The sequence below is a fragment of the Mesocricetus auratus genome, unplaced genomic scaffold (assembly GCF_017639785.1).
Source record: "Mesocricetus auratus isolate SY011 unplaced genomic scaffold, BCM_Maur_2.0 Super-Scaffold_100013, whole genome shotgun sequence".
NCBI classification, from domain to species: Eukaryota; Metazoa; Chordata; class Mammalia; order Rodentia; family Cricetidae; genus Mesocricetus; species Mesocricetus auratus.
In genome coordinates, this window is record NW_024429196.1 from 22,590,032 (window position 1) to 22,602,636 (window position 12,605).

The following is a 12,605-nucleotide window of genomic DNA, read 5'->3' on the forward strand; positions in this document are numbered from 1 at the left end:
CCCATTCCAAATAACCATTATGTTATAAACATAGCCTAGATAATGGTCACAATAACACATAGTATAATAATTTACCTTCACATACTCTCTTTGTAACATGAACTTAATAATATCTGTAATGGACTCTTTAATATCAGCAGGAAGATTCTGAAAAAGAAAAACATAACTAGTTTTGGAAGCTACTGAATGTAGTGAAAACTACTTATTCTAATTAAAAACAACAACAACAAAAAGTGTGTGTTAATAAAGTATTTTCCAGAAACCTCACCCTTTTCCGGAGCTTTCTGAAAAGCGGTCTGAGGTAGGACTCGGTCTGCTTCTGGGTAGCACTGTTCAGCTTGCCCTGTACGCTGCGTTTCACATAATCCTCTCTGGCATTCAATTCTTTAGCCCAAACGCCGAGAAGAAACTGTTGACAGAGAGAGTTAAGGCTGCAATGCCACCCAGTGGTTTGGGTGGGAAAGTTCCCTAACAGCCATGGTTTATAATCATCTTTACAACATTGTCCTGTTGATTAAGCTGTCACCAAGAAAGATTTAATTAACAAGTTCTGTTTGTTTGTCATGTGTTTCAAAGTAAAAAACAGCCCAGTTCATGTACTACTACATTGTAAGGTTGGCTCATTTCCTCAAAAATTAGAGCTATCAAATTCCTGCATGACTGGACTGATATAAACTTTCACTGTATTTTTACTTGTATTCATTACACATAGTTCAATTAATCCAGATTTATCTGACTTATCTGTACCAGTGTTTCTCAACCTGTGGGTCTCAACCCCTTTGGGGGGATTGAATGACCCTTCCACAAGGGTCATATATCAGATATCCTGTTTATTAGATACTTGCAATTCATAATAGTAGCAAGATAAAAGTTATAAAGTAGCAACAAAAATCATTTTACAGGTGGGGGTCATCACAACACAAGGTGGCAGCATTGGGAAGGTTGAGAATCATGGTTCTATACTATACGCACTTCATTCAATATTTGATCAATGTTTGAAGTACATTGTATATTATTTGGGCTTTCTACCTATACAGAAAATTCAATTTAAAAAATCCCAACACACCCAACTAATGATGAAGGAAGAAAAAAAAGGAACAAAAATAAACCTACGACCCACACTTTTCACCCTGGGTTTAGCTATATTCTCTTTCCAGAGGCAGGGGACAGTGAAGGTGACACGCTCTGACATGAGAACAGACCCACTGAAGAGGAAAGCTCCATGCTGCTACTTACACTGTCTAGCACTACACTGTATCCTAAATATAGTCTAGAACCTTGACAACTGAAATGTTGTATTCAAAACATAAATACTTTAGCTCGTTAGTGCAGGTGCACACCTTTCATCCCACCTAGGAGGCAGAGGCAGGAGGATAGCCTTAAGTTCCAGGATAGCCTGGTCTACAAAACAAGTTCCAGAACAGCCAGGGCCGCACAGAGAAACCCTGTCATAAAAAAAATTATGAATACTTTAATAACAAATTAAATAAATGAAACATAAATGCAAATAAACACACTCTTCATTAAATCTCCCGGTATGCAGACAAATACTTAAATAAATTTAGGATCTGACCACACTCTACCTAGACGACCAAAAGGAAATCCTGAGAACAAATACAGAACTAGTAAATCAGCAAAAATAAGCAAATATACACAGAACTCAAGAAACGGACCTTGCCGAAAAGTTAAATTTGTTTACTTTTGCACTGTCAATGGTCTTCCACCACCCTCCCATAACAGCCTCTGGATCGGTATAGAGAACAGGAGACTTCTTCGAACTTTTTGTTCACTCTATTGCTGCGATCATTTTAGCTTTTAAGAAAGTCCCATAAAGAAAATGAACACTCATTAACCACTGCATGGACAGTGAGAGGGGCTCCAGTGGTACAGCTCATTAGCTCCAAGTACTTACAGGACAAGTACAAATGTTTGTTTGACCAACACCCTATCCAAAAACACATCCACAAACGTATGACTGCAACACCCTATCCAGAAACACATCCACAAGCATACGACTGCAACGCCCTATCCAAAAACACATCCACAAACGTACGACTGCTTTTTACATGTCCACATGCGCTCCTGATTTTCCTTTCCCTAAGTACACACCTTCAGGAACTTGGTGATGATGTCCATGTCCTTATGATCGTCACCTTTCCCTAAGGACTCTCCCAGTGCCTGAAGAGAAAGAACAATACTTCTGTTCACTAACACAAAGCAATTTTTAAAAAGTATATGACAGTGTGTGTATGACCAACAATAGGTTAAAAGAGGTTTACCACACATATTGGCCTATTTTTTATTTTAAAATTTGTTGAAACTTCTAGACAAGTCACACACACACAAACTTGACTGCATACTTCTACTTGGAGACTGGGCTATCCAATAAGAATCAAAAGGTAAGAAGAGTTAGCAAGTCTACGGCATACACAGCCTGAAAGCACCCAATCTTGTCTGATCTCGGAAGCTAAGCAGGGTCGGGCCTGGTTTGTCCTTGGATGGGAAAAGAGTGAGCAAGAAGGCCCATGGGTAAAGGCAATTGCTGTCTGAAGATGCAAGCCTGACAACCTGAGTTAATTCTCAGAATCCAAGTAAGGGTGGGTAGAGGGAATGAGTCCACAAAGTTGTCCTCTGAGCTCCACACATGTGCCGTGGCAGCTGTCCCCCACTACACATGCGCACACCATATATACCACAATAATAGTTTTCAAACATCGTAAAGGCTTTTATTGTTTTTAGCTAAGTACCTGTGTTTGGATATGTGCAAGAGAGTGCAGGTTTAGCAGAGCACAGAGTTCAACATGGGTGCTGAGAGCCAAACTTACAAGAGCAGTGCATGGTGTTCTTAACAGCTGAGCCAGCCTGCTGGCCCCAACATTGTAAATTTTATATAAAATACCTGTGACTGCTAACAGAGCTGGACATTTCTGCTAGGTAGGTAAAAATGGCCTAAAGTCAGATTATGCTGGTGGTGACAACACCCTATAAATTTATGTTATAAACCACTCAACTGTATACTTTATTTGGGTAAATTGTATAGGGTGCAAATATCTTAGGACTGTTTTAAAAACAAAATAGGGAAGGAAGGCAAAAGGAACAGCAGGAAGAAGGGAACAAGCCTGACTGACAAGTGACTGCTCACTCCAGTTATTCAGGTGGAAGTTACAAACCACCTTAAACAAATGATAGGAGGGGAGGACAGGAAAACGACAACTCTAATGAGATCACTGCATGTTCCTTCAGGAGCCAGAAACTAAAGAGAACAGAAATAACAGCTTATGTTGCTATTAACATTAAATAAATAAACAAATAAAAAATGACTTGCTATATGCTAGACACTAACATGATACAATGTTGCTTCTTCATGAAGATTACACATATCATTCCACATGCAACACAGTGACAGAATCAGTAGGCTACATACTGCCCAGAATTGGCAGGAATGTAAGGACGCAAGCCCCTCATGTGCTGCTGGTAGGGTTATACAGTGGGACAGCCATATCCAGAGAGCAGCTTGGCAGTGCTCTGACAAATTAAATATGTATTATAAGCTCCACAATTCTGTATCAGTCCATGTCTGTGGCTAAAGAGGAGCTGAGAGCAGTCAAGCTACTCACTATAACAAGGAAACTAAAGTAAAATACAGGAATACCATAACAGATAGCCAAAACTATGCAAAAAATTTCAAGTGTGGATCTTAACAGTATGGGGGGGGGGAGTAAAATAAAGATGACCACAACACACTATTACTTTACATGCACATAAAAATTGCAATCTTTAATGGCTCCCTCTATTATGGTGACTCTTTTCCTGCTCTCCTCTATTCTTCCCCTGACTCAACCTTCCTGCTCCCCCATGTCCTCCTCTCCCCTCTCCTTCCCCATGCTCCCAATCCCCTCAGGAGATCCCATCCCATTCCCCATACCACATGGAGGGATACTCTCTCAGCCTGGACACACGGGGGAGGGCCTAGGCCCTGCCCGGGATGATATGACAGACTTTGAAGATCCCCCATGGAGGGCCTCACCATCCCTGGGGAGCAGAGGGGTGTTGGGGTAGGGGATGGGGGAGGAGGGGAGGGGGAGGGAGCTGGGATTGACATGTGAAGCAAGCTTGTTTCTAATTTAAATAAAAATAAGAAAACTGCGATCTTTACAAGAGCCCCACATAAAAGGATGCACATCAAACATTGCAATGCGTACTTTTGAAAGTAAGAAATACAGACATGCAAGTGAGTGAGAAAAAACAAGCACTAAAACTAAAAAGTGCCTTCAACAGCAAAGGAGTGTGCTGTGTAGCAACACTGCTCCTGAGGAGGAAGGGCTGCGGAATGGGCAGGGCTGGGGTAGAGATTACCTCTAATTCTTCAATGGTGGTGTTTTCTTCATGAACTTTCAAGTCATTCTGTGTGTCCTCCTCTCCAGGCTCCTGACCACCCACAATTTCATTCAAGTACTGCTGGTCAATCTTGTCCAAAGCTGCTTTCAGATCATTCCTTAAACCCTAGGAAAGCGACAACAAGAAGTGCACACCAGTTAGGAAACCTCGCTGGGGTGTGATGTGTGATCTTTCATTTCTATCAAGTGCATTTTCAGGCTGCGATGCAGCTCAGTTAGCAGAGTGCTTGCCTAGCATGTACAAAGCTCCCCAGCACCCTAGAGACTGGTCACGGACTACACATTTGTAGTCCCAGTACTTGGGAGGTAGAGGAAAGAGGACCAGATGGTTCAGTCTGAGGCCAGTCTGGGCTACATGAGAACTTGTCTCAACCTTCCCCTCCCAAACCTCCCCCTTCCCTCCTAAAAATTTGTATCATCAATACCATTATGTTCTAATAACAAAGTTCAGTGAAAGTGAGAAGTCTCTGACCACAGTCTACCCCCACTGGCTCTCTCCTCCTTGACTACAACCCCCCTATTTCCTCTATGGAGGAGAGCAGGCCCTCAGAAGACAAACGGACACGGCAGGATGCAATGAGATAGGGCAAACACCCTCATGTCAAGGCTAGACAGGGGGACCCAAGGGAAGGAAAAGATTCCTGGGAGTGGGCAAAGAAGTCAGAGATCCACCAGCTCCCATTGTTGGGAATCCCACAAGGACACCAAGCTAAGGTCTTCTGCGTCAACTCTCATTCTCTAAAGGATTTGTTTTAAAGAATGGTGATGGTTTACTTGAAGTACAATTTTAAAACAATGTTATATTTTATTACTGTGCAGTATTTATTTGAAAATGTTTGTAATTTGCTTTTTGCAACCTTATAATGGATATTATAAGAAAATGTATTGATTCAGTCTCATATTTTTAGGGATTTTATTGTTCAAATGATGCACACATGGTGTGTTTCTTAGTATAAGGAAAAGAGTTTTTATACTCTCTTTTTATAAAATATTAAAGATTTTCTATTTTGTCCCACAAATGTTTTAAATATTTGATTTTTATACTGTACAACAATGATCTTCAGTCTAAGACAAGGTAAAAACAGATCTGTTTCACTGTGTACATGTTCTGTGTTAATGGTAACTTTTGGCGTAAGAATTCACAGGTGAACAGAAGAGTAAATTCATAAACAAATGATTTGAAATGAAATGTCATTGGGCATTTAGTTTCCTCCTTTGGTTCATCCCCAGACAGTCTTGTGTAAAGATGGCATTAACTGGGTGCTGTGTCAAAAGTCAAACAAATACCAATGTTTTTATACCTGTTCAATCTCTACCTTTTCAAATTGCTGGATGGGTCAATCAAGAAAATTTTATAATATATTATGTTATAAAGTATAAGAGTAAGTCAGCAATTGGATTTTTTGAATTATTACAATGTAGCCAGAATTTTGAAGAATGTTAATCTTAATCTATTAATTTAACAAACATTTTTCACATAATGCAGGATGGAAAGTTTGCTAGAGTTAATGGACAATAAATTGTAATTTTGATTTTAATTTAATTATTAATTTTTGATCCCCTAGACATTATGGGAAGAATACTATAATTCAGAGCAAGTACAAATGTGCTTTATAGTTTGGTGGAAGAGAAGCTTAAAAAAGAGGAATAGAGAACAGTATACTATTAGTACTTCAAGTAAGACACACCTTGCTAGTTTTTTAATTTTATAAATGGTAGTACTACGATTCATTATCTTGTAAGTGCATGCAGGAAATTTAACAATTTCAACTATCACATTGCATTTATTTGTTAAAATTTTGTTTGGGTTGCTGGTATAGATGACATTTTATAATGATGTTTACTGCATGTTTATAGTGAAGTATATATAGAAATATACATGGTTACCTGCTTACTATTTTGAGAATTAGAGATGTTAACATAGGGTGTGTTCTCATATCAGTTTAAAAAAAACAAATTATATTGCTGTATCCACAGAATTCATTCAAAATGAATATTATTAAAAAAAAAACTAAGTGACTGTGTCTCATTAGAGGACCCCAATCCGTTTTCCCATGTCACATACAAATCTAACCTCATCTCAACTACTCTTGAATTACTATGTGTCAATGGAATAAACCTGGTGCCTGTTTAAGCCAGGCTCTAAACTCTGTTTCTACCAAAATAGCAAGTTCCACATTCAATGTATTTCCTGGCTTGAGTATTTAAAAAGAGAAAGGAGCAGGCTCCCTAAGCACTGATGGTGAGGTGAAAATGGAAGACGCCGTGCCATAGTGGTTGAGAGCAAAGGTGATTTGGTTCAGACCTATGCTGTGTGTGAGTTCTTCAACAACACTTTTATGCCTTAACTGCAACGTTTATAAACTAGGAATAATTCTACCCACTCCATAGACTCATTACAAGCAGCAGCTGTTGCTTTTTTATTTAACATTTACTAGGTGCTAGGACTGTTCCCAAACCCTTGCAAAATATAAAGTTCTTTCAATGAGTTAATGCGCAGTGCACTTTCAACAGTTACTGTAGCAGAGTAAGCACCTGGCAGATGTCAAACTCTTACTATTGTTATACTAGAAGTGTCAGAGAATTTCCTACCACCCTCTCATCAACACAGAGAAATATTCAATGCTAATGCTTCTAATTTAGCAAACTCTGACTACTTGCTCTATGTAATGTCCAGGACCAGCTCATTTAATTCTCAAAACACCCCAGTGAGCAGGAGGTCCCACTGTATTTTACAAGCAGGACTGGAGTACATTAAAAGACTTGCCATTGGTCACATAAGTAATCATTCCGCTCCAGGAATGGAATCCAGACCTTTATCCCTATGCACTTTCCTCGGAACCTTGAGAAGTAAGGCCTCAGCACAAATACAAAAGCAAAGCAGCCCCTCACCTCCGGGCTGGGATAAATATGCACAAAACTCTGCCATCAGTGAATACACTAAGTGCCCCAGCAGAGCTTTATCATGGAACAGAGAGAAGGAAGCAACTGTTGCTGATGGGGACTATGGACAGGTTTTTAAAAGGGGGGGGAGGGAGTTTTGCATTGTGTCTAGAAGAACAGAGACAAGATTTTCAGGGGCATTTTAGAGAAAGAGATGGCAAGCACATCATTACAGACACAGAGGGCACAAATATCCCAGGAACTTAGTACTACAGGGCTGGACTAGCACTGCTAAGATGCAATGCAGACGCAGGCAGGAAGCACAAACTAGCAAACAAACACATGGAGCAAAACCACTAGCCAGCCTGCAGCTAGCCTTCCACTCCTGAGCCACCAAGCCCATAAGGGAGGCCGGAGGGGGCAGTCCTCATACCAGCAACAGCTTCCACCTGACTGCAATTACATGAAGACCTTAGGCAAAGGACTGCCTAGCTTAGCCCCATCAAATGTCAGAACTGAGTTTGTCTAGTGCCCTTAAAGACACAAATAATCAAGGAAGACTTGATAATAATAAATTGCTTCACAGCACCAAGTTTTGGGAAGGTCTGTTATACAGCCATAGAAAACCACCATACCTTTCAGTAATTAACAGAGTAAGTTGATAAAACATTAATGAAGCCCCAGAAGAGCTAAACAAACATGACCCTAACTGACGTGTGTAGAACCAAACAACCAAAGCACAACCACATTCCTTTCGGAGCCCACAGAATGGACCAGATACTGAGCACAAATATGACCAGAGCCTCCCATGTAAAATCTACAACTGTTACTTCTACAAGAAAACACAAAACATCTCTTCAAGTCTTTGGCATATGCAAAAAAAATTCTCAAGCAGAACACAAAAGCAACAACCATAAGAAAAATTTAAAAATTAAATTAAAAAGCAGCTAATTAGGACCTCATCAAAATTTAAAACTTCTCAACAACACTCCATTAAAAACAGTAAGTAATCACAGGCTAGGAACAAATAAATCAAAAATCCTATCTGAGTACCTAACAAAAGGCTTATATCCAGCATATATAAGCAGCTCCTAATTAATAAAAGGCAAACAATCCAATTAAAAAATGAACAAGGGGCTCTAATAAAACTGTGTTGGTTAATCTTGCTGATGAAATTTATGGAAACAAATCTAGACTGGGTTAAGTGAGGCTGGACATCCACACTAAGTGCAAGTGGTATCATCCCATAGCCTGTGGTCCCAGATGGAACAAAGAAAAAGAACCAAACACCAGCACACATCCCTCTGTTCCTGACTGTGCAATGTGACCGATGACCCCCTGCCTTCCTGGCCAAAGGAACTCTATCCCTTGAAAGTGTCAACAAAATAGTTAACCTTAAGCTGCTTGTGTTGGGTGGTTTGTCACAGCAATGACACAATACAGACACTGTACAAAAGAAGGTAAGTATGAAAAGATGCACATTCATCTTCAGTCATCAGGGACATGAATAAAACCATGACATCTAACACATACGAGGAAATGGTTTAAATTCAAAAGTCTAGCAAAATCATATGCTGATCTTTAGGAATGTCTGGCACTTCTTATAAAGCATGCATTTACTCTTATCATTGAGCAATGCTACTTGTAACTATTACCCTAGGAAAAATCTATTTACTCCAGAGTGGGGAGACTACATACCTCCTCCATGAATCTTTGCATGTGAGTATTCATGATAGTTTTATTCATAGTAGCACAAAACTATAAACAAACTGTAGTATATTCATATAAATAAATATAACTGAACAATATCCACAACAGCATAGATAGCACTTTTAAAAATGTCATGCTGAGCAAAAGAAACTAGATATTCACTCTTGGGTCTATCCATATGAAACACTAAAAATGTTAAAAACCAAAACAGAAGTAAAGCTTAACTAATGGTGTCTTAATTCAGAAAGGAAGCTGCCTGGGAGCAGAGAAGTGACACAGGCATTGGGTGATGAATATATTCTCTATCCTTACATGCTCATGTGCATTTGTCAAAATAGATTGATGTTATGCTTAAGATGCACACGTCCCTTAGAAAAAGCTGCTTCAGCAGCACTAGGCTGACACTGTTTTCTCCTATTTGCCTACAGTAATGCAGTCAAATCTCACTCTACCCCAGCTCATGTAGTACCATCCTATGCTGGCAGTTTCTCATATTCCCCTACAATAACGCAACCAGTTAAATCCACGCTACTCTAGCTTACATGGTGCCATTCTGTTTTTAGCTTTGTTCTGACTTCTCACCTTGTTAACTTCTGGTGTAAGAATCTCTATTTTTCTTAACCGTTGGAAAGCATCATAATCCGTTTCTCCAAATAGTCTAATTGGTTCTCCTCTTTCTCTCAGTCTTCTGATGACCTACGAAGATATACAAAGGAAACTTCAAAGAGAGAAAAAAAGAAAGAAAACTAAACATCTCAAAACAACTTGCATATTTATCTTAAACTGAAACCTAAATTTAATAAGTATAAAATAATTACCCAAATAAATGTTTCTAAGTGAAATATAAAATCCTTCAATTTAAAATAAATGTATTTGTGTGGGCAGTGAACTGTGAAGTGTGTGCAGAGATCAGAGAATAACTTACAGGAGTCAGTTCTCTCCATCCACCATGTGGATACCAGGGATCCAACTCAGGCCGTAAGGCTCCACAAGCAAGCACACTCACTGACAGTATGACAGCACCAAGATGCTTCAAGTAAATTTTAATCATCTACCTTTAACAGATATTTGTGAATGAAAGGGGGAAATACTTTAAACACTACTTTGACTCAAATGTCTCATACATTATTTTACTTTGTAATTCCTATCAAGTTGCTTGACATATGAATCTATAATGCAAATCTAAGGCAAGCCCTTAATAAAAGCCATCTAGTTTTAACACACAGACACACAGACATAGACACATGGACACTTGTCAGAACATACATAACATAAGGGACACACTGTTGGCCTTCATCTTATGTAATCATGACTGCTTAGTCCTTTTTTAAAGCATATGTTAATACATACTTTAGTATCCAAACACTATTTTGAAATATAGATTTTAAAAAAAGCAAAACTCTGTGTCTGCTATTCCAGGATTTCATACGATAGACATGCTATATGTTATGACTACACTTTTAGCAGTTTAGATCCTCTGGAGGCCTGTTTTAGGTAGGGGGTACGTGCAGTAGGTCACATAGGAAAAACACTACAATGGAGGAAGGACAGTCTGAGCAGAAAGAGGAGGAAGCACTGTGATACCATAGTCAAACCTGAATCCTGCCCTCATATGAGAAGATGACTTGTGATTACAATGGCCACATCAGGGCTTTTAAAGTATGGGAACTACTTCCATTCTTGACTTGGGTGACAGCTACATGGGTTTTTGTTTTGTAATTAGTCAATACACTGCACATATATATTTTCATGCTTTGAATGCATATTTCACTTAAAAACAAGAAACAAAATATGCAATCAAGAAAATAGAGGCTTATCCAAATTAAAAAAATAAAGAAAATAAAAACCACAAAGAAACTGTATCTGGATAAACTTCCAAATTTCTTACTAACTTTCACATGGTAGCTTCAAGAGTCAGTCTACACTTCCTTGAAGGTCTCCTGATATGTGGTGTCCATCCGAAGCATGTGAACTGTGTTGCTGAACTATAGCTGCCAATGCACACTTGTCTTTGAAAGAGGAGAAAGAATCTTGTGACCTCAACGTCTTTCCACTCAATCCTATCCACAATTAGACATGTTGGGACACACAGATATTTATAAGGTATCACAAAAATAAAAGATCACTGAGTCAGTCAAAGCTTAAAAGAATCTAAAATAGAAAAAAAACCGAGTTTATTACTTTAAAAACACTGTTTCCAACTGGAGACTATTAGCAACAAACCAAGTAACTATAAACTATGTAATACTTATTACATCTCTTTAAATAGGGAATTCCTATCTACCTGGGATCACATGACAGTAGTTATGCCTAAAGGCAGGCAATAAACTATCTGCCCTCAAAAATGTATAAAATGTCTATCATTCTAATTTATTAAATAAGAAATTCAGGGACTAGTGAGGTGGCTCAGGGGGTGAAGGCATTTGCCAGCAAGCTTAATACCCAAGTTCCACCTCTGGAACCACATGGTGAAGAAGAGGAGGCAGGAAGATAAGGATCATGAGGCAGACTGTGATATATCCGATTTCAATCCAGCCTGGGCTACACAAAACTGTCTCCAAAAACAAAACAAAACAAAAAAAAAAAAAACAGGAGGGGGGGATCATAGTACAAATAAATGATAAGAAATTAAACAGACATTAAAAGCTATGTAGCACTAAAAAGGGGGGCATTACTCAGATCTATGCTAATCTGAAAATAAGGAGAAATATAAATAGAAAAACAGTATAATTTAAATAACAAGTATTACTTAGGCTGTGTGAATTCATACTTATTTAAAATAAAAAAGAAAGACTCCTGGCCGGTGGATCTGGCTTGGTGTGTAAAGGTATTTGCTACACAAGTCTACTGACCTGGTTTGATGCCTGGAACCCATGGAAAGGCAAAAGGTGAAAACTAATTGCACCAGGTTGTCATCTGACCTCTCCACATGTGTCCTGACACACATGCCCCCACACACATCATACAGTCACACAATAATGATAAAGTATGTGTGTGTGGAGGGAGATTATATCTGTTTTCCCTGCATGTAGGTCTGTGTACCACCTGTGTCCCTGGTGCCCAAAAAGGATCCCCTGACACGAGTTACAGAGTGTTGGGAGCCACCACCATGTGAGTGCTAGAAATCCAATTCTGGTCCTCTGGAAAAGCAGCCACCCCTGAGCCTCTCTGGCTCCAGTTTTGTTTTGAAGTAAAAATACTATCAAAGGAAGCAAAGATTTAGAAGTTCATGAAAAAATTGTCTGGCCATACCAGATTTTTAAGTCAAATCATCTTTATTTTGGAAACAACAACTTCTGCAAGTATGGTGCACTTTTTCTTTCAAATATAACCTTACCTCTTGCCTAGAAAGAGTCATGGGTAGTTTTTCCTCCGCTAGTTCAAGTTCCAGCACGGGATTTGATGACGTTAGTGGTTTCTGGTCATCCTCTTTTGGCTGTATCTATATTAATAGCCCAAAGAAATGAAATTTAAACTCACCAACATATTTCTATCCACCATCTATCACCTTAGCCGTCCACATGACATGAGAGTGTTGAGACTGAAGGTCTCACTACCTGCTCCTCTGAGCACAGGCTGCAGAGTAACTGCATGCTTTCAAGAGCCGATCAGACA

The 12,605-nt window shown here is 39.1% G+C and overlaps 1 protein-coding gene across 2 annotated transcripts in view; it reads right to left on the minus strand.

The window, feature by feature from the left end:
* Positions 1-12,605, minus strand: part of Prpf18 (pre-mRNA processing factor 18) — a 32,788-nt gene that overhangs the window by 14,181 nt on the left and 6,002 nt on the right. For both annotated transcript variants that reach the window (XM_040755501.1, XM_040755502.1), the window contains 6 exons: positions 12,328-12,432; positions 9,573-9,686; positions 4,357-4,503; positions 2,110-2,178; positions 269-409; positions 76-147 (listed from right to left, as the gene is read on the minus strand). In XM_040755501.1, the coding sequence (XP_040611435.1) occupies positions 76-147; positions 269-409; positions 2,110-2,178; positions 4,357-4,503; positions 9,573-9,686; positions 12,328-12,432 (648 nt within the window). The remainder of the gene's footprint in view (positions 1-75; positions 148-268; positions 410-2,109; positions 2,179-4,356; positions 4,504-9,572; positions 9,687-12,327; positions 12,433-12,605) is intronic.